Source organism: Euprymna scolopes, chromosome 20 (genome assembly GCF_053919585.1).
Source record: "Euprymna scolopes isolate OS-2025 chromosome 20, ASM5391958v1, whole genome shotgun sequence".
In the NCBI taxonomy this organism is placed as follows: domain Eukaryota; kingdom Metazoa; phylum Mollusca; class Cephalopoda; order Sepiida; family Sepiolidae; genus Euprymna; species Euprymna scolopes.
In genome coordinates this window covers 112,285,665-112,310,447 of record NC_136501.1, presented here as the reverse complement: position 1 = coordinate 112,310,447, position 24,783 = coordinate 112,285,665, and the positions used below count along the sequence as shown (strand labels likewise).

General features: G+C 34.5%; 1 protein-coding gene across 1 annotated transcript; it reads left to right on the top strand.

Annotated features, from left to right (window-relative positions):
* The first annotated feature begins 17,191 nt into the window (after positions 1-17,191).
* On the top strand, positions 17,192-18,058 carry LOC145241635 (uncharacterized). The gene has a single exon (XM_080104716.1). The coding sequence runs from the start codon at positions 17,192-17,194 to the stop codon at positions 18,056-18,058; it is 867 nt and encodes a 288-aa protein (XP_079960842.1).
* The last annotated feature ends 6,725 nt before the right edge of the window (positions 18,059-24,783 follow it).

Genomic DNA, 24,783 nt, shown 5'->3' with positions numbered 1-24,783 from the left:
TACGAAATGAATGCCTCTTTCTAGAGCACAATTTAACCGTGATACTTGATTTTTGCTTTTTAGACTTTAATCAATGCCATTATCACCGTACAAGTAAAAAGGCCAGGCATATAAAATCAACAGTAGGCTCTTTGATATGACGGGGCACGTTCGAAATGAATGTCTCTGTTTAAAGAACAATTGAACCACGACATTTGACATTTGCATTATAAACTTTAATTCAAGCCATTATATGAAACTTATTTCATGATATCAACAGTAGGTTCTCTACAGTGCAATGTAAACGACACTGTATTGTGGACGAAGTAACTGCGGAAAGGATTGTAAAATGGCGATTTTACCGACTTCGATGACAATAAAATATGAGAAGGTGAAACGTTCGTTGAGCCTCATTCGTTCCCAGGTAACGTCGGGTCTATCTGCTAGTATAACATATTTGTTGACTATACGTAATCTAGAACTATGTCTCTGTCTGTCTGTCTCTCTCTTTCTCTCTCTCTCTCTTTCTCTCTTTCTCTCTCTCTTCAATACCACGAGTGCCGTTACTCCATTAACAACGTAAGTGTCGTCGAATGCCGATAATGGTTTTTAAATGGCGTCTGTCGGAATCGGGCCATTCTATATCGTTTCATGTTCAGTGTATGAGTCAGTGGAACAAATATGGCCGCCAGAGGGAGGGTTGCTAAATCTGAAAGAATTTCGATTTCTATTCGTGTTTTTTTTTGTTTTTTTTTGCGATTCGATTAAAACTAAAAAGAAATCACCAAATGGAATGTTGATTAGCAAAAATAAATAAATAAATAAATAAATAAATAAATAAATAATATGTGTGTATGTGTGTGTATGTGTATGTGTGTATGTGTGTGTATGTGTGTATATGTATGTTGATTAACAACAAAAAAAAGAAAATAAATAAATAAATAAAAAAAATAATAAAATGAAATAATTTAATAAAATACTTTTTTTTTCCTTTTTTTACCAGTTCTAAAGATTAATTTCTCGAGTAACAGTTTTCCTTCAGTCACCAAATTAAGAGTCTAAACCATTCTTGTTGGTTCCAGTGTATTGCTAGTCCTGTGTAGTTCTAGGAGGTCCACCAGCCTTTAGCGTTTCTCTTTGAGAAATTTTTAGTTTATTGCAAATCATCTATTGGGGCATGCCGACGGAGCTGCTCAGGCATTTTTTTGTAGGCCAGACCAATCCTTCTCCTTTTCTCAGCACCCCAGAAGAAGAACAATATGGTCTGCATAAAATGTCTGGGCAGCTAAAATGTGTCGACATAAAACATCCTGGCTGCACGGTCGGGAGAACAGGGAGTGAATTCTGGAGGCAAATTACGTAGCACGAATATTCCATTGACGAGCGCATACCTGTTTGCATGTGGTTCACCCGCACGAGCGCACACACATACATGCGCACAAGTTTGAGAAAGAGCCACAGTCGGAATGGTCGGTAGGGCGGGGGGGGGGCTTGTATGATATTTTCTGAAACGATGGAATAGAAGGAATTCGACCCAGAATGGCAAAGGAATGGAGACGGATATGTAGTCACGCTGATTTCCTCACATGGCTGCTTGCACTCACGCATGCATGAATATATGCAGAGAGAGAGAGAGAGAGAGAGAGAGAGAGAGAGAGAGAGAGAGAGAGAGAGAGGGGGAGAGAGAGAGAGAGAGTCAGACAGAGAGAGAGGCAGACAGAGAGAGAGACAGAGAGAGAGAGACAAACAGACAGAGAGAAACAGACAGAGGGAGGGAGGTAGGGAGTTAGGGACATAAAGTGTACCCGGCGTTGCCCGGTATTAAATGTAAGGTTAAATTCCTTTAAAAAAAGATTAAGTAAAATAAATAAATAAATAAACCGAAAGAAACTGAGACAGGTGCATACGATTATTATATTTTTTCTAAACAGTTCATTTCTTGTAAGTAAAAAAAAACAAAAACAACAAATACTCGAGCTGAGATTAAAACGAAAACCTAAAAACAATGCGTCAAGTGCGATAACCATTAGACCAGCTTGCCAAGATTATTAAGACGAGTTTTCAAACCTCGTGAAACAGTTGTCAAACAAAAATTGGAGAAAGAGCGACAGTCGGAGTGTACGTGCTAGGGTTAGAGCGGCTGGGGGGTTAGGGTTAGGGTTAGAGTGGCTGGGGGGTTAGGGTTAGGGTTAGAGTGGCTGGGGGGTTAGGGTTAGGGTTAGAGTGGCTGGGGGGGTTAGGGTTAGGGTTAGGGTTAGAGTGGCTGAAGGGTTAGGGTTAGGGTTAGGGTTAGAGGGGCTGTGGGATGCTGGCATGGTCTTTTCTGCAACGATGGAATAGAAGAAATTCGAGCCAGAATGGAAAAAGAATGGAGACGGATATGCTTGTCAATTGTTTCACCACTGCGCATGCGCGAATTGTTCACATGACAGATTCCTTAAGCTAAGAAGAAGTAGGTTTGAAAACACTTGTTAAAGTCCGTGACAAGCTGGCCTAATGGTTATCGTACATGACTCACTGTTGTTAGGTTTTGGTTTTTAATCTCAGCTCGGATATTTCTTTTACTTACAAGAAGTAAACTGTTTAGAAAAAAAAAAAACATAATACTTGCATGCAAATGTCTTAGTTTATTTTTATGCTTTCTTTTTATTTTTTAAAGAAATTTAAGGTTACGTTTAATACCAAGTAACGCCGAACACATCTGCTAACACACATACGCACGCACGCACGCACGCACACACACACACACACACACACACACACACACACACACACACACATATATATATATATTAAGGCCTGGAGGGCACTCAAGGATAAGTGTTAATGGGTACGTTAATGGAAATTTGATAATTTATTTTAGAGCACGACTCTCCAAAGACCTGTTCACGTTGGACTTGAAAACGACCATGTCATAGTCAGTCGGGAAGTAACTGTTTGGTATTGTGTTCTGCAGACGAGTAGTATTAGGAAAAAACTCTGCTCAAGGAACATTCGCTTAGATTTAGGCACAAATAGAGAGTAAGCTATATATATATATATGATTACTTAATTTAATCACATAAATTAATATGCGAAAGTATAAATTTATGCGTTAACTTTAAGTATTTACTTCAACAGTGCTCAATACTTAGGTAGAGCTAGGTAGTAAGTTATAAAATATATATGACAATTAAGCTACACGGAATATTCCGCGTTTCGTCCACGCTATGATTCATCAGGCTTATGAATCATAGCGTGGATGAAACACGGAATATTCTGTGTAGCTTAATTGCCATATATATTTTATAACTTACTATATATATATATATATATATATATATATATATATATATATATATATATAACTTTGAGACAAAATAGAGGACTTTTAAGCGCGTGTCAGTGCGAGTGGAACTTTTAAACAAGATACATGTCTTTTTAGTTCTCCGAATTTTAAACAAAAATTGTAAGGCGTCTGTGTGTCGTGGAGCGAGAAGCAGACATGTAGCTGGTTGTAGCTATAGACTTGGAAATTATTAATTGACTCCGAGACGAAAAGCAGAAATGCGACCATATTGCCGCTGACTTGGTAAATACGTGTCAGTGGTTTGTTGATGAAACGACTGTTGATAAAAGTCTGTTCTTTCAACTGGGGAAAAAAATAACTCGTGTCGAATGTTTTTCCTTTGTTTGTTTGCGAGAGCTTCGTACACAACGTCGGGCCGGTGATAGCATATCTGTTATTCAATAAATTGAGATGATCAATGTCAATCGGCAGCAATAGAATCAAATATGTTGTCTTAGAGTTAGGATTGGGATTCGATTGACTCAACAGTTTTGAATGCTTCTATTTTTTTTAATGCACTTTTTAAAATTTATTCCAAAGGTTCAGATATAAAATTAGGTTATCGAAAATGCGATAGTGGATGTGTTGATTTAGAAAAATAAGAGAGAGAGAGAGAGAAAGAGAGAGAGAAAGAGAGAAAGGAAGAGAGATAGTAAGAGAGAGAGAGAGAAAGAGAAAAAGGAAGAGAGAGAGAGAGAGAGAGAGAGACTGGCAGACTGAAAGAATGTGTGAAAAGAAAAAGGGGAGCAGGCAAACAGACAAAAAAAAGAAAGTGAGAAACAGAAACCGAGGGAGGGTAGGAGAGAGAGAGAGAGAGAGAGAGAGAGAGAGAGAGAGAGAGAGAGGGGGGGGAACAGATAGATATGGGAAAAAAGAGAGAAAGAGAGATTGGCAGATAAAAAGAGTGTGCATCAGGGAAAGGGGCAGCAAACGAACCGAAAGAAACGTAGATTCCATGAATAGGGCGAATTTCTTAGAACTGCTAGTCTGTGGAATTCTATACCGTTTGCCTGCTTTCCAGCTGACTACAATCTCATTGTCTTCAAGTCCAACATGAACAAATTCTTAATAAACCGTCCCCCTAAGTAATCCAAGTTACAAAATTCCCACTAATGTTTACTACGCTAAAATCACAATTACTAATGTATACCTATTAACCCTTATCCTCGAGTGGCCTCTGGGCCTTGATAAGCGGTGACCCCCCCCCCATGTAAAAAAAGGATACGGATAGTGATACCACAGAGAGAGAGAGAGAGAGAGAGAGAGAGAGAGAGAGAGAGAGAGAGGGTGAGGAACAGACAAACAAAAAAAGTGATAGAGGCAATGACCCAACAAAGAGAGGGGGGAGAGAGGGAAAATGGATAAACAGACAAGCAAAAGGAGATATGGACAGTGATTCAAGGGGGAGAAAGAGAGAGAGAGAGAAAGAGAGAGAGAGAGAGAGAGAGAGAGAGAGAGAAAAGAAGGGACAAACAAACAAACAGACAGAAATGTAGAAATAGACAGAAAGAGTGTGATAGAGAAAAGAATGACAGACAAACAGGAAGAGACAGGGACAAACATTCAACAAAGCGCGGGAGAGAGACTGAGAAGAGAAAGAGAGAGATAGAGAGAGAGGGGGTGGGGGAATAAGAAGGGAAGGGTGATGACGTCATTGTCCCGGACTCCAACATCGACCTGTAGAAAGTTGGAAGTTCGATTGACCGCCGGAATGTGATGATCAATAAAACAACAGCAGCAGCAATAGCAGCAGCAGCAATAGCAGCAGCAGCAGCAATAGCAGCAGCAGCAACAACAACAACAACAAAAACAACAACAACAACAACAGCAACAAGATAGGGATTCTTGTCATTCCAAAATTCCTTACATTTTTTTTTTATCGGATATTTTCCTTTTATCTATTTAATTTTTTTTGTAATTTTATTTTTATTGTTTCCAAACAGAATTTTTATCTGATCATTGCATCAATTTGATTCTCTCTCTCTCTCTCCCCCCCCTCTCTCTCTCTCTCTCTCTCTCTCTCTCTCTCTCTCTCTCTATTTAATTTTATTTTTTACATCAGAACCAACACCTCTTCCTGATTTCTTCTTCTTTTTTTTGCGATGGAATTAATGTCTGTTATTTGGACTGGAATGTAGACGGATACTCGTTTTAACGGGACATTCATATCTTCCATTGATACTCCCGGTAAGAAGTGGGGCACACATCTTTGCACAGCACAGTCACCACTGGGCCTCTCTTTCCTAATCCAATCCTATCCCACTGTGCTAGGGCGTGGCCATTGTAAAAAGAAAGCCATTGCGATCAAAGATGACGTCATACACTTTGGGGCAAACGAGACAAGTCGAAAAGTCAGGCTGCTATTAATGAATGATAGCCTTTTGTGTTTCTCTTTTATTAAAATAGTTCATTTGTGTGCTTTTACTGTTAAGGTGTTATGGTTAACCCTTATCACTGAATGGCTTCCGGGCCTTGATAAGTGGTGATCACTGTGTAAAAAAAAAAAAAATATGAAAAACAGTTTATTTTATAATATTTATTAAATAAAAAAAAAAAATGCTGAATCACGCAATGCCGTATTTGGGAAAAGCAGCTCTGTACCAATTAACGTAATATAATTTGTAAGAAGAATGAACTCCGATCTATGGTTCCTCCATACCAAACGTTAAAAAAAAAACAAAAAAAAAACACTCAACAAGCTATAACCACAATATACGATTTCCCCAACTGTCTACCCGTGCCTATATCTAAACGAAGATTCCATGAACAAAGCTTCTTTTCTAGAACACTGTTCCGCTGGCCTGCTTCACTGTTAAATACAACATGGTAACGTTCAAATCGAATGTAAACAAATTTTTGTTAAGCCGTCCCAATAAATAATTAAAGTCTACTCAATTTACACCATTAACGATTACTATACTTACATTCATTAACACTTATCCTCGAGTGGCCTTCTGACCTTAATAAGTTCTGACTCCGAAGTAAAAAAAATATATATATTGTTATACCGGCCTTTCTATGCATAAGGGAAATTACACCGGTTCTCACTATATATATATATATATATATATATATATATATATATATATATATATATATATATATATATATATATATATATATATATATATATATATAGTGCCAGTAATGTCTACACCGGTGAGAAGGAGCGACAGTACTCTACTGTCTAGCTGAGCGCTTATCAGTTATACCCGTATTCCTACCTTTGTACATGTGATGTTAATACACGTCGTTTGTTAAACCAACCTCGACTTGATTTTCTTCTTTTACTATTGTGTTACGACATAACACACACACACACACACACACACACACACACACACACACACACACACACACACATATATATATATATATATATATATATATATATATATATATATATATATATATAAGCATATTTCATGAGATACATATTTGAAAACGTTGTAGGTGTTATGGGTGGCAAAAATGTTAGCCTTTAGATCAAATTTTGCGAGCTAGATTTGAGACAAAATGTGCCCATCTAGTAACAAAGCCACTAAATTGGGAATGCAGGCTGCATCCCCTGGCGGTGGAGGGACGGAAATGTCGAGACAAATCGTAATATGGGTAAGAATTAGGATTGATTCGCATTTAAAACCAGTTGAGATTAGTGACTTGATGACGCCGGATTGCGAAAGAAATCACAACTGAAACACGTATGAACACATGTAACTAATAATGTTAATATAAAGAAGGAAATTATACATATAAACTTATTAAAAATATTTATAGAAAAGACATCTCCCCTCCACCACGCCGTCCAAATAGATATCCAATCGAATAAAGGATTGTCGATAGCGGCCATGTTTAGATTTACGAATCAGAATAATTTAAAATTAGCCTGGGTGCCCGGCTTTGCTCGAGTGTTTGGACGTGTGTGTTGAGCAAAAAAAAATGTTGTAGTAGGCAGGCAGGCTCGAACCCGTGACGCAAAGGCGGAAAAAAAAAGTGGAGGTTTGTGTAAGGGTGTTGGTTGAGCAAAAAAAAAAAAAAAAAAAAAAGATAGGAGTAGTAAGCAGGCTCGAACCCGTAACGCGCCAGAGAAAAAAGAGGTAAAAAAAACAACAAAAAAAACAAACTGTCTTACTGATGTGCCTACCGTGGTTGTGACGTCACCGGTGGTCGAAATCTTCGTGGACGCGAGGGTTGAATGACTTGCTTAAATGTTAGCGGAAAAACCGACCTCTCCTTGTAGAAAACTGCCCAGCTGAGGGTGAAGGAATTAATGTTTATGGACAATTTTTAGATATTTGTAGTCCGAAGGGTCGATCTTCAAAATGATACTGATTTCGTGAAAATCCGTCGCCTTTGTCGAAAGTTTTTGCGAGACATACATATATACATACATACATACATACATACATACATGCATACATGCATACATTTAAACAGATAGGCGAGATTTATATTATAGATTATTTTATGACTTTTTATTTTAGAATAAGAAAAAATCCATAAGAATTAAAAATTTGGGACGAGTAATCAGAATCGTAATCGGGAATAGAAAACATCGGAACTTTTGAAGGTTGGAATCAGAATGAGAAAATGCTGTGTCTGTTTTCCGATACCCCAAACGATTCTTTTCATCGTCTTTTTATTTTTTTTGTTTTAGTTTTTGTTCAAAAATGAATCTCCCACTATACGTATTAATGATGAAATGGTAAAATCAAACTACTAAAGTCTTTAGTTCACACATATAAGTGTATTTTTACATTTTCGAAAATATGTACACATTTTACATGGGGTTTTGAGGTAATTCGCTCCTCCCGACAACAAAAGATCCATTTTATTTAGAAATTTAAATAGAATCGGAATCGGGAATTTAGACCAGAATCGGTAGTTGTATTGGAATTTGGAAAAATATTAAAATCGTCCTACCACTAGTATATATATATATATATATATATATATATATATATATATATATATATATATATATATATATATATATATATAACGAAATAATTATTACAGTTAAGTATACCAAAATAATCCAAGATGACAAAGCTAAAGTATATTATAAATATTGAAGAGTTAATATTTATAAAGTAATCTCAACCAGATGTAAAAGCTCGATAAAACCAAATAGGAAATAGATATTATAATAAGCATTATCCCAAAATTAGCCCAGCCTTGACAGTCGATTTAAATTCTTTTTTCTACGCACATCTCTTCTTTGTCCCCATTTGTGAATTATTCCACGGATTTCTGTCTTTTGGATTACTTTGGACCATCTTCTAATTACGCGATTCCCTTGGATTTTATTTGTGGAAATGGATACTTAACTAACTTTTTTGGATTTTGATTTTTAGATTTTACCGTGATTGGATATTTTACCCTTCACCAGGCTATCCATTCACGTGAAATCACCTTTTTCTTCACTGTATTCCATCTGCTTAACTATTTGTTATCAAGTAAGATCTATGTAGCTTCATCAAATACTTTTGCAAGCAAAATCAGATCCCGCATTTTGCTAAATCCTAACCTCTGATGAGAAGGAAAGTATTTCTTCGAAACTCCGCGGATTAAGGACTATCCACTTATTTTGTGCTTTCTTTTTTAAAATTAAATATGTTTTTAACTCTTTTTCAAAGTGGCTTATTAATACTTGTTCTTATATATATATATATATATATATATATATATATATATATATATATATATATATATATATATATATTAGGTTGGTGCAAAAAATATCGTTGTTTGACGTTCAACTTTTTTTTTAAATGACGAGCGCGGACTTTTTGGCGCCACTTTTATGTACTTCTGCTACCGTGTTATTTTTTAAAATAGCATTTTAAAGTTAGTTTTACAATATATTTTTTGTATATTAGTTGTTAGAGAAAGTAAAGAATAGTTACAAAACATCCACCAGCCTGGTAACATAAGTATTAGGTTGGTGCAAAAATATCGTTGTTTGACGTTCAGTTGCAAAAGATCAAAACGCCTTTCATAATAAACTTTATTAATCGAAATAAAAACCATTGGAATCGACACATTTTTGCCAACAAGAAACACGTTTATTTATCCTATTAGCATAAAAATCCGGAGTTCTGGAAGCGAGGAAGTCATCGAAGGCTGATTCGACATCATCTCGACTTTTGAAGCATTTTTCGCGCAGGAAGCTGCCGAGATGCTTGAAAATGTGATAACCGGGTGGCAAGGGGTCCGGTAAATATGGAGGATGAGGCAGAGTCTCGTAGCCCAATTCGTTCAGTTTCTGCGGAATTAGTTGTGCAACATGCGGGCGAGCATTGGCATGAAGGAGAATTGGTGCCTTCATATTGATCAATCTCAGGCACATACGTTGGAGCTTCTAGCGCATTTCGTTAATTTTTTTTTAATTTTTTTTTTTTTACACAGTGATCACCACTTATCAAGACCCGGAAGCCACTCAGGGATAAGGGTTATTGCAAGTACATTACGTACAATTTGTTGGCAGTACTTCTTCACCGCAATCATTTCACGCAGATTCAAGAAGCCGTGATGGATGAGACCGGCCGCAGATCACCAAACAATCATCATAACCTTTTTTAGTGCAATTTCGGCTTCAGGAAGTGTTGTATAGCTTCTCCAGCATCCAACCACTGTGCCAAACATTGCCGGTTGTCTTAGAAGAGCCGCTCGAGGAATGGGTTGTTTTTGTTGCGCAGAAGGAGCATAGAAGACACCTCAAAACGACGATTTTTTTTATTATTGTTCAATTCATGCGGCACCATTTATCCAACTTTTTTTACTTCCATATTTGCTTTAAATGGCGATCGATTGTTGAGGTGTGGACCTCGAGTTCAACAGCAACTTCCCGTGTGGGTTTTCGAGGATCAGCTTCAATTAAGGCTCTCAAATCTTCGTTATCAACCGCAGTCGGCCGGCCGTGACCGTCTTAATCGTCGAGGCTCTTGTCACCATTGCGAAATTTCTTGAACTACCATTGTGTCACACGTTCGTTAGTGGTTTCTGAGTCAAACGCATCATTGATATCATGAGCTGTCTCGGCAGCTTTTCGGCCTAGTTTGAACTGGAACAAGAAAATCGTGCAGATTTGAATTCTGTCCATGCTGTCGAAAAACCTGCAGAAAAACGAATGAAGAGATTGAGAACGGTAGCAAATAAGACGGTTCGATAGAGTGAAAAATACGCTTCAAAATGATATATAACATGGTTATATATATATCAATGTATTAATTCAGAAATCTATATATATAAAAGCGAAAATGTTTGTATGTCTGTTTGTATGTATGTATGTGTGTTTGTGTGTCCGCTAAAAACTTTCGACGGACACGACGAAAATTCACAAACTCGGTATCATATTGAAGGTCCATCCTTCGCTCGAAAAATATCGAAAAATTGGCCAAAAAAACGTTCATTTTTTCACCCCGAAATCGACAATTTTCGACAGGGGGGGTTCAACAAAAACGGTCCCCTCGTGACGACGACCGGTTCTACGCATGTGTGAGATGACGTCATGACCTGATTTACTTAAAATAGTTATAAAAACTGACTAAATTTCATGTACATTACGAACGTTATGTGAAAAATGTCTTAAATAACCCTGCTTCAATATTAAAATTTAAAAAATCGATAAAAAAAAGACATCTCAGACCACGATTCGAACCCAAAACGTTTAGATAACGGCCCATCGCTCTAACCAACTGAGCTAACGCGATGTACACGAAATTTAGTCAGTTCTTCAAGTATTTAAAGTAAATCAAGTCATGATGTCATCTGATGTACGTGTAAAACCGGTCGTCGTCACGAGAGGGCCGTTTTTGTTGCCCCTCCCCGTCGAAAATTGTCGATTTCGGGGTGAAAAAATGAACGTATTTGGCCAATTTTTCGATATTTCTCGTGCTAAGGATGGAGCTTCAAAATGTTACCGAGTTTATGAATTTTCGGCGTGTCTGTTGAAAGTTTTCAGCGGACACGCAAACACACATACAAACATGCATATACACACACACACACACGCACACACACACACACATTTTCGCTTTTATATATATCGATGATAGGTTATGAAAAGGAAGGGTTATAAAGAGATAGCTTCTAATTTGGAGGTATCAAAACCAAAGCAAAATATGATGAAAGTAAAAATAAAATAGATAAACCCCATAATTTATTATACCATACCTGTTCACACTGAAACACTTATCACAATATTCTGTGGATCTATATTAAAAAAAAAAAAAACTTGTTAAATTTTGTGACATATTTCCATTCAGGCGCGAACGAAGACCCCATAATTTTATTATACTATATTCCTTCAAATTGAAACATTATTATCAAAGTATACTTACGCAGATAGATATAAAAAGTCTTTATCAAAGTTTGTGCCTCTTTCCATTCTATGGAGGCGAGCCGCGAACGCAGATACAACAATTTTATTATACCATCTCTATTTAAGTTAAAACATACTTATCGAAGTATTATTATGTACATCTATATAAAAGACATTTGTACACGTTTTATTTTAATTTTGAATTTTTTTATTTCCATACTTTGTGGACCAGGCGCGAACGCAGACGTTCAGCTTTATATATATATATATATATATATATATATATATATATATATATATATATATATATATATATATATATATAATGAGTGTATGGCCGTGGTTTCATAGATGTTAATCCAATTAAGCTCCGATGATTATAAAATAGTGCTCAACACCAAATAGAGTTGTATTATTGTATAATTTTTCTTAATTCATACACACATTGTTGGCTACATATGTGCATACGTGTTTCAGCTGTGTTTTCTTTCGCAGCGCAGCGCCATCATGTCCCTAGTCTCAACTAGCTTCAAATGTAAACCTCTGGCGATACAAGACAGAGGTAAATATCGATACAAAATTGTAATGTAAGGTGTAAGAATTAAACATACCTTTCAAATTAAACATACCTCTCATTAAACATACCTTTTAAATTAAACATACCTTTCAAATTAAACATACCTCCCATTAAACATATCTCTCAAATTAAACATACCTCTAATTAAACATACCTATCCAATTAAACATACCTCTCATTAAACATACCTCTCAAATTAAACATACCTCTCATTAAACATACCTTTCAAATTAAACATACCTTTCAAATTAAACATATCTCTCATTAAACATACCTCTTAAATTAAACATACCTCTCATTAAACATACCTCTCAAATCAAACATACCTCTCATTAAACATACCTCTCAAATGAAACATATCTCTCCTTAAAAATACCTCTCAAATTAAACACACCTCTCATTAAACATACCTCTTAAATTAAACATACCTCTCATTAAACATACCTTTCAAATTAACCATACCTTTCAAATTAAACATACCTCTCATTAAAGATTCCTTACAAATTAAGCATACTTTTCATTAAACATACCTCTCATTAAACATACCTTTCAAATTGAACATACCTTTGAAATTAAACATACCTCTCATTAAACATACCTCTCAAATTAAACATACCTCTCATTAAACATACCTCTCAAATTAAACATAACTTTCAAATTAACATACCTTTCATTAAACATGTCTTTCAAATTAAACATACCTATCATTAAACATACTTTTAAAATTAAACATACCTCTTATTAAACATACCTTTCAAATTAAACATACCTATCATTAAACATACCTTTCAAATTAAACATACCTCTCATTAAACATACTTTTAAAATTGAACATACCTCTCATTAAACATACCTTTCAAATAAAACATCCTCGCTTAAAACATATCTCTCAAATTAAACATACCTATCAGTAAACACACCTTTCAAATTAAACATACCTCTCATTAAACATACCTCTCAAATTAAACATACCTCTAATTAAACATACCTATCATTAAATATACCTTTCAAATTAAAGATACCTTTCAAATTAAACATACCTCTCATTAAACATACCTATTAACTTTTACATAACTCTAAAACTAAACATACCTCTCATAAAACATACCTTTCAAATTAAACATTCCTTTCAAATTAAACATACCTCTCATTAAACATACCTATTAACTTTTACATAACTCTAAAACTAAACATACCTCTCATTAAACATACCTTTCAAATTAAAAGTACCTCTAATTAAACATACCTTTCAAATTAAACATACCTCTCATTAAACATACCTCTCAAATTAAACATACCTCTCATTAAAATTACCCCTCAAATAAACCATACATCTTATTAAACATACCTCTCAAATTAAACATTCCTTTCATTAAATATTCCTATTATTAAACATACCTCTTATTAAAATACCTTTCAAATAAACATACCTTTCAAATTAAACATACCTTTCAAATTAAACATACCTCTCATAAAACACAGCTTTCAAATTAACAATACCTCTCATTAAACATACCTCTTAAGTTAAACATAGCTCTCATTAAACATACCTCTCAAAGTAAACATACCTCTCATCAAACATACCTTTCAAATTAAACATACCTTTCAAATTAAACATACCTTTCATAAAACACAGCTTTCAAATTAACCATAACTCTCATTAAACATACCTCTTAAGTTAAACATAGCTCTCATTAAACATACCTCTTAAATTAAACATACCTCTCAAATTAAACATACCTTTAATTAAAACATACCTCTCAAATGAAACATACCTTTCAAATTAAACATACCTCTCACTAAACATACCTCTCAAATTAAAAATACCTCTCAAATTAAACATACCTCTCATAAAACATACCTCTCAAATTAAGCATACCTGTAAAATTAAACATACCTCTCATTAAACATACATCTCCAATTAAAATACCTCTCATTAAACATACCTTTCAAATTAAAGATTCCATTTAATAAAATATATCTCTAAAATGAAACATACCTTTAAATTTAACATACCTCTCATTAAACATACCTCTCATATTAAACATACCTTTCAACTAAAACATTCCTATCATTAATCATACCTTTCAAATTAAATATGCTTCTAATTAAACATACCTTTCAAATTAAACATACCTTTCATAAAACATACCTCTCAAATGAAACATACCTTTCAAATTAAACATACCTTTCATTACACATACCTCTCAAATTAAACATACCTTTCAAATTAAACATACCTATCATTAAACATACCTTTCAAATTAAGCATACCTCTCATTAAACATACCTTTCAAATAAAACATACCTCTCATTAAACATACCTTTCAAATTAAACATACCTTCCATAAAATATACCTCTACAATGATACATACCTTTCAAATTAAACATACCTCTCATTGAACATACCTTTCAAATAAAAATACCTTTCAAATTAAACATACCTCTCATTAAACATATCTCTTAAATTAAACATACCTCTCATTAAACATACCTCTCAAATCAAACGTACCTCTCATTAAACATACCTCTCAAATGAAACATACCTCTCCTTAAAAATACCTCTCAAATTAAACACACCTCTCATTAAACATACCTCTCAAATTAAACATACCTCTCATTTAACTTACCTTTCAAATTAACCATACCTTTCAAATTAAACATACCTCTCATTAAAGATTCCTTACAAATTAAACATACTTTTCATTAAACATACCTCTCATTAAACATACCTTTATAATTGAACATACCTTTAAAATTAAACATACCTCTCATTAAACATACCTCTCAAATTAAACATACCTCTCATTAAACATACCTCTCAAATTAAACATGTCTTTCAAATTAACATACCTTTCATTAAACATGTCTTTCAAATTAAACGTACCTATCATTAAACATACTTTTAAAATTAAACATCCCTCTCATTAAACATACCTTTCAAATTAAACATACCTATCATTAAACATACCTTTCAAATTAAACATACCTCTCATTAAACATACTTTTCAAATTAAACATACCTCTCATTAAACATACATTTCAAATCAAACATCCTCGCTTAAAACATATCTCTCAAATTAAACATACCTATCAGTAAACACACCTTTCAAATTAAACATACCTCTCATTAAACATACCTCTCAAATTAAACATATCAATCATTATACATACCTTTCAAATTAAACATACCTCTCATAAAACATACCTTTCAAATTAAACATACCTCTCATTAAACATACCTTTCAAATTACACATACCTTTACAATTAAAGATTCCTTTCAAATTAGCATACCTCTCATTAAACATACCTTTAAAATTAAACATACCTTTCATTAAACATACCTCTCAAATTAAACATACCTCTCATTAAACATACCTCTACAATTAAACATACCTCTCATTAAACATACTTCTCAAATTAAACATACCTCTCATTAAACATACCTCTCAAATTAACCATACATCTCATTAAACATACCTCTCAAATTAAACATACCTTTCATTAAATATTCCTATCATTACACATACCTCTTATTAAAATACCTTTCAAATTAAACATACCTTAAAAATTAAACATACCCTTCAAATTAAACATAACTCTCATAAAACACAGCTTTCAAATTAACCATACCTCTCATTAAACATGCCTCTTAAGTTAAACATAGCTCTCATTAAACATACCTCTCAAATTAAACATACCTTTCATAAAACATACCTCTCAAATGAAACATACCTTTCAAATTAAACATACCTCTCACTAAACATACCTCTCAAATTAAACATACCTCTCATAAAACATACCTCTCAAATTAAGCATACCTGTAAAATTTAACATACCTCTCAGTAAACATACATCTCCAATTAAAATACCTCTCATTAAACATACCTTTCAAATTAAACATACCTTTCATAAAATATACCTCTAAAATGAAACATACCTTTCAAATTAAACATACCTCTCATTAAACATACCTCTCAAATTAAACATACCTTTCAACTAAAACATACCTATCATTAAACATACCTTTCAAATTAAACATACCTCTCATTAAACATACCTCTCATTAAAAATACCTCTCAAATTAAACATACCTTTCAAATTAAACATACATTTCAAATTAAACATACCTTTCATAAAACATACCTCTCAAATTGAACATACCTTTCATTAAACATACATCTTAAATTAAACATACCTCTCATTAAACATACCTTTCAAATTAAACATACCTTTTCTAAAACATACCTCTCAAATGAAACATACCTTTCAAATTAAACATACCTTTCATTATACATACCTCTCAAATTAAACATACCTTTCAAATTAAACATACCTATCATTAAACATACCTTTCAAATTAAACATACCTCTCATTAAACATACATTTCAAATAAAACATACCTCTCATTAAACATACCTGTCAAATTAAACATACCTTCCATAAAATATACCTCTCAAATGATACATACCTTTCAAATTAAACATACCTCTCATTGAACATACCTTTCAAATTAAAAATACCTTTCAAATTAAAAATACCTTTCAAATTAAACATACCTCTCATTAAACATACCTTTCAAATTAAACATACCTCTCATTAAACATACTATTCAATTAAACATACCTTTTAAATTAAACATACCTTTCAAATTATTGGTATACCTACATACACTAGGGGTTCCTGTTTATGCAATCATCAGTGCAGGAGATGACATTGATCGAAGGAGGCACACATATATTAAAAATAGTTATATAAATATATATCAAAAATAATTATATATATATATATATATATATATATATATATATATATATATATACACCGGATTTTGAATAAGTCCTGTTACATTTTTATTTTTATAAATTCATGTATTAATATTGATTGTAACTAACATTTGAGTACGTCTAATTAATACTTATATATTGCAGATACAATATTGACTCGTGAGAAAATCCTAAATTATAAGTACAACCCAATGGAAGGAAAAAGAAATGAAATCTCCGTTTTGCTGCGCGCGGGTCGCAAACAAACTGACATTGCAAAGCTACTAAACATCAGTAGAATGACTGTCTACCGTGTTGCCCAACGTCTGAATAACTCGGAGACCCTCAAGGATAGACCTCGATCAGGAAGGCCTCAAAAAATTAGGCGTGGAACCATAAAAAAAGCTTTTGAAAATGATCCTGAGCTAAAAATGACAAGACTGGCACAAAAGATGAAGATTTCTGTATCCACAGTGTCCAGGGTGGCCAAGAGCATGGGAGGAAAGAGTCTAAGACGTTCCAAGAAACCCCTCTTGAGTGCTGCAATGATTCATAAACGTCTGGAGAGGAGCACCCGCCTGTTGAATGACTTAAAGAGCCACGGGAATCGTATCCTTATTTTCTCCGATGAGAAAACATTCACTGTCGATCCACTCTTCAACAGGCAAAACGACCGGGTCGTAAGCTTTGGGAATGATGTCTCTAACCACAAGAGAGTGTCAACCACCAAGCATCCAGTATCTGTCATGAGGCTTGGGGTCGTAGCATCCAATGGGGAGAAGATGCCCCCGGTGTGGTTTGAACAGGGACACAGGTTAACCTCCGCTGTTTACAAAGAAATTTTGGAAACTAAAGTTCTTCCATGGGTTAAAAAGATTACCAAGAAAGCAAATTACGTGTTCCAGCAGGACGGCGCACCCGCACACACCGCCAAAATTGCGCAGAACTGGTTAGAGACTAACATGAGCTTCTGGCCCAAAGACTTTTGGCCTCCACAGTCGCCAGATTTGAACCCCCTTGATTTCAGTGTGTGGGCGCATATTGAGGTAAGACCCGCCACAGTAACACAAATGAGCTGAAAGCCTCTGTGAACCGAGCATGGACGTCCATGAAGAAGGACTACGTCAGGAAGGCCTGTAAGAGTTTCCGACCTCGGTTGGAACGTGTCATTGCCGCCAAAGGTGACCACATTGAATGATATGATGCCTTGTATACTAATAAATCACTATGTAACCAAACTTGTTTAATTCTACCCAAAATGACGTACCAGGCTTAATTTGAATAGGAAAATCTACAATGTAACAGGACTTATTCAAAACCCGGTAAAACACACTGCAGGTACACGGGTGAACTTACAAAACTACGCGTTTTATATGTACTTATATATGTAGGTGTAGTTTATTAACAACAACAACAACAACAACAACAACAACAAATAAACAAAACAACGACGACGTCTTCTTCTTCTGACGACGACCTCTTCGTCAGAACATCAATAAAACTGAGTTCTTATACAATTCAACATACTGCGTGTAATGTTTCTATTTATCTCACGAAAGCAAAGTTAGACACAAGATCGGGTTTTAATAACTGTAATAGTGTAAGAATTTGGGTTAAGGTTATGTGTTGGGGGTGCGATGGTATATTTGGCCACATTTGTTTCCACGAGACAAACAAACTCGTCGTTCCAATGTTGATAATGGTCATTCCAATGTTGATAATAATTTCACGTGTCAGTTCCTTGTTTACACATGAATTCAATTAACCAGGATGACTCAACTCGACAGAGACTAACCCAACCATGCGGTTTACGTCCAGACGCGCAAAAGGTCAGGATTTACCTTCTCTATGACAGTAAATTATCTAGTAGCGTTCCGATAGTAATGCCTCCTGTTTTTTATTCCGACCAAATGGATCAGAGAGGATTGCGAACTGCATTGTTATGATGACTAAACTTATGCATTCATAAACTGAAAGTTTCATCTCTCCGTTGTAGTGTGATACTCTAAGGAAACAACCATTGTCATGAACGTACGTCAGAAGCAGAGATGCATCATTGAATTCTGGAGGGCAAAAGTAATATTTATACAGTTCTAATGTCTTACATTTAATATTATTCATTGATTAATCCAGTGTATATTATAAATTAATTTGTTGAATATAAATTGGTAGTATTAAAAGCATTTCAGTATTAAAAATATTTATGAGTTTAATCGTGGCTTAGTGGGCGTTTGCGTTTTCCGGTTTCGTAATACGGCGATTCATGTTTTGGATCAACCGGATCACGTGACTCTTCTGGCGGCCATGTTGTAAGCCCTAACGGTATTTTTGGAGATTACGAGATATTTTTAAAGGTTTTCCTATGACTCAATTTTTCAGGATATCTATACTAATTGTTAATATGAGTGAAAAAATGTTTTCTGAAACAGAAGATCGATACCTATATCTATCTATATAAAAGCCAAGTACGTCCAAGGATGGAATACTGTTGCCATATCTGGGCAGGAGCTGCTAAAAACAGCCTATCCTGCCTTGACAGAGTACAAAATAGACTTCGTGGCTTAGTGGGGGATGCCCTTTTCTCTACCCTGCAACCTCTCTCCCACAGAAGAGACGTTGCGAGCCTATCCTTGTTTTATCTTTATTTCCATGGCAGGTGCTCGTCTGAACTCCAATCTCTGGTCCCCCCTCGCCAATCTTTCACGAAAAACACCCGTCTAGCTGAATCCACTGTGAAAAATTTCCCCCACTCTTTATCTGTGCATAAATGAAAACGTGGATTCCATGAACAAAGCTTCTTTCTTAGAACTGCACGCCTGTGGAACTCTGTTCCGTCTGCCTGCTTCCCACCTGACTACAACTTGGATGTGTTCAAGTCCAACGTTAACAAATTCCTAATGAACCGCCCCTTTAAGTAAACACTTCATCAAATCTCCACACTAACGTAATGTACTTGCAATAGCCCTTATCCCTGAGTGGCTTCCGGGCCTTGATAAGTGGTGACCACTGTGTAAAAAAAAAATAATCTATAATTCATTTCTGCTTAATATCGAATTATAAATTAATTAGTTCTTACACTTTACGCATGAAAGCATCCTGTACCTCTATAAGGCCACCATTCGCCCATGTATGGAATACTGTTGTCACATTTGGGCTGGTGCATCTGCTACTTGTCTCTCACTCCTGGACAGGATTCAAAAGAGAGTCGCCAACCTGATAGGTCTTCAACTGTCATCTAGTCTTCAGCCTCTGTCCCATCGACGAAATGTTGCATCCTCTTGCCTCTTTCTGTCTGTTCTACAAGTACTTTAATGGTGAATGCTCTGACGAACTACAAGCACTCGTACCCCTGACAAACCCAATAAGCAGCTAAATCCCACACCTTCACAGTAGAGATCCCTTGGTGTAAGAAAGCCTTCTACTACAATAGTTTCTTCCCCAGAACGGCTAGACTTTAGAAGTCGCTTCCGCGATTCTGCTTTCCCAACTGTACTGACATGCAGAAGTTTAATGTGAACAGGCATCTTGCTACTCATCTTCCTTCCTAGTGCCCCTGCAACTTATGTCCGGATAGTAACCCCTTACTCCAAAGTGGCATTGTATTTGTTTGGGGTGAAAATTGAATTTAAAAAAATTGAATAACATTAATTTTATCTTTAATTTATCAATATTAAATTAAAACAACCAAACGGTTGCTCGTTTGGATGATACCACTCCCGTCTCCGTAGCTCTTCAACATTTTAAGTTTAAAAATAGGATGCTTTAATTTTGGAACGACCCTCGCGTTATAAAGCTCTGGACGCCCATGCACAGCCATTGTTCATCGCTTGCAAAAGTGAATTGAAAATGATGATGACTATGTAAAAAAAAAAAAAAATTCTGGAGAACAAAAGGTTTCTTGTTTTAATAGTACAACTCCCGTCTTTGTAGCTCTTTAACTTTCGAGTTAAATAAAATATGAGATATTACTTTTGAAATGACTATCGTATTTATATAATATATATATATTTTTTTTTATAAAGTTGGGGTTTTCTCGTTCTGATATTAAAACCTACTCTTGCTATTTTAAAATTATTAACGCGTTTCTGAATATATTCAGTCGTAGATATACGAGCAACTACATAAAGGTTAACTAATTTGCACATTCCTTTAAAAAAAACGAGCGTTAATTAATTACTTATTCATTTCTTTTTATAGTTTTTTATTTATTTATTTATTTATTTTTATTTTTTTTTACACAGTGATCACCACTTATCAAGGCCCGGAAGCCACTCAGGGATAAGGGTTATTGCAAGTACATTACGTTAGTGTGGAGATTTGATGGAGTGTTTACTTAAGGGGGCGGTTCATTAGGAATTTGTTAACATTAGACTTGAAGACATCCAAGTTGTAGTCCGGAGGGAAGCAGGCAGACGGAACAGAGTTCCACAGGCGTGCAGTTCTAAGAAAGAAGCTTTGTTCATGGAATCCGCGTTTTGATTTAGGCACAGATATAGAGTGGGGGAAATTTTTCACAGTGGATTCAGCTAGACGGGTGTTTTTCGTGAAAGATTGACGAGGGGGGACCAGCGATTGGAGTTCAGACGAGCACCTGCCATGAAAATAACGATAAAACAAGGATAGGCTCGCAACGTCTCTTCTGTGGGAGAGGGGTTGCAGGGTATAGAAAAGGGCATCCCCCACTAAGCCACGAAGTCTATTTTGTACTCTGTCAAGGCATGATAGGCTGTTTTTGGCAGCTCCTGCCCAGATATGGCAACAGTATTCCATCCTTGGAGTACTTGGCTTTTATATAGATAGAGAATTGCATCAGTAGTGAGATATCTTCTGGAGCGGTAGAAGGATCCCACCATCTTTCCAGCGACCTTGGCAACAGACTTGATGTACGTGTTCCATTTCAGATCAGGAGTAAAGGTCAAACCCAGAAGCTTGTCAAAACACGGGGCCTCACCCAGACGAGAGCCATCCATCACAATTGATGCCAGCTGGGGATCAGAGCGTTGATGATGTAAGGATAGGAGTTTGGTTTTGGATGCATTAAAGGTAACTAGCCACATCTTCCCCCCACTGAACCACGCGCTCGAGAATCAGAGAGAACTTTGTCATTTACAATTAGATGATTTGATTACACTATTACACTTACTTCTATTTATGCATATTTCCTACATTTTGCATAATTGTGTAGCATTTAAGATGAAAACTTTCCAGCACACACGCGCGCGCACACGCACACGCACACGCGCGCACGCGCACGCGCACGCACACACGCACACATATATATAATGTCAGAGTTTCTGATAATAGCTCGTGTTACCTTAAAATTAATAGATTTTATACCCCCAGATTCTAGCTTGGTAATGAGGATAAATACACAAGGTCGTGACAAAAATAAAAAAAAAACTTTAACAATTAAATAACGCATTTGTTTGTTATTTTGATGCTTTTAAATTTAAAAATTAACTAAAATATATTAATAAAGAAAATCCCAAACTATATTAGTAATTCATAAAATGTAGTATATATATATATATATATATATATATATATATATATATATATATATATATAGTAGAAATGGTAATTAATAAAAACCTGAAGAAAGTGCTCAATACTGTTGTAGAGCAAATATGCGTTTTATTTTTTATTACCGTATCTTTCTGTTAAGTTACATTATTGTTTCAGCTATCCAGTCGTTTTTTTGGCCGTCTGTAGTTTCCTCAGACTTTTACGTTGTTATGGGATGAAAGAGTGAAAGAGTGAACAGGGAATGGGCGCGAGAAGAGCGGGGAAAAAAGAGGAGGGGAACAAAGGGGAAGGGTGGGAGGTGGTGCTTGGCATGTCGATAATGTTTTAGTTTTCTGGAGGAGGGTCTGGGAAGTTAATTTATGGTGTGGCTGAGGGCATAGGGATACATGAAGAGGGAAGGGGAATATGTGGGGATAGGAGAGGGGGGTTACTTTAAAATTTGAGTCTTAATGTTAAAGTTTTTGGAGTCTCGTTGTTGAGATGATTTCTTGATAAGTATGTCTTGACCTGTTGGGTGTTCGGGGGGGGGGCTATGATTCGGTTTATTTAGTTTTTATTTGTTGTTAATTGTTTGGAGAGGGTTAGCTAGCAGTCACGACCGCGAGCATACACATGCGCACGTACACACATATATGCTTAAAGAAATGTTCATATGTACACATACATCACCGCCCTGGCGTGCAAATATATGCACATATGTGCGCATGCATGCATAGACACGTGCGTCGCTCCCGCTTATGTAATATTTTCCTTAAGGTGCTAAAATTGGGTACGTGTGCGCAAGCATGGGTGCGCTCATACACAGATATATGCACACATCTGTATATATATATATATATATATATATATATATATATATATATATATATATATATATATATATATATATATGGAAGTTTTAAAAGCCAAACGCAATGCGGAAAGGACCGGAATCACTAGAGTAAAGAAAAGAAAAACAAACAAACAAACAGACAGGTATGTTCAAGTAGAGAAATGTCTGTTTATTCATCTATCATTCCTCACCTCGTTAAATAATTAAATAAACATACCCGTTTATTTGTTTGTTTGTTCCTTTGCCACAAGCAAGCTACCATTTACTTATATATATATATATATATATATATATATATATATAAATATATATATATATATATATATATATATATATATATATATATATATATATATATATATATAGCCAGTAGAGTTTAGTTTCCTAGAAGTACATCCAATGAAACAACATGTGTCTACCAAAAAGTGCCCAATGAGTAAACAGAGCAGGTATATGAAATTTATATGAAATTTATTTATACAAACATTGTTTGTATAAATAAATTTCATATATATATATATATATATATATATATATATATATATAAAGTTTTAATTTAAAAAAATAAAGTGAGTAAATAATAATAATTATGAACCACAAAAATAAATAAAATAAAAAAAATACATTAATACTTATACAAATTAATAAAAATTTAAAACACAATCTTTACATGTTCATATATTTATGTTCGTGTGTCTGTGTGAGTATATCTTTATATGTATTGGCTGTGCGTGTCTATATTTGTGTGTGTATGTATGCATATATATGTGTGTGTGTATAAGGAAACAAATTAAAAGCTAGAATAACTACTATTTTTTTACATAGGCATCACCACTTATCAATGCCAAGAGGCCATTCGAGGATATTTGATAAGCTTAAATATTCTTACTTATTAAGATAAAAATCAAATAAATAAATATTCAATCTGATATAACTGGAAAAAAGTCTATGTCAATTTCTAAACAAAAGATATAATTATAAAAAAAATAAAATATAACAAAATAAAATAAATAAATAAATAAGCAAAAGACGTCGTGTTTTCTTGATAGACAAAATGACCCAATTTAGTTAAACTTTCTTTCTATAGTTGAAACAGTTAAATGACTCAAATTATGTTATTGTTAATATCATCGTGTGACATCATGTCAACTGTTTTCACCCCGTCTTCTTTTCCTCCCCTTAGCATTCACACCCATCTATATCTTTATATTATCCCTCCCTTCTTATTACTCTATATTACTTTTCCTTAAAACTATCTTTTTACCCCTCTTTTTTAACGGAAATTTGATTTTTGTAAGTAATTTAAAATCATAAGAACTTTAGCTTTACTTTATGCCAGTCATGACATATTTTTTTTCCTCTAAATTTGAAAAAGTTTGGAACCTTTTTAATTTTTGTATTTTAATTTTTGTATTTTAATTTTTGTATTTTAATTTTTGTATTTTA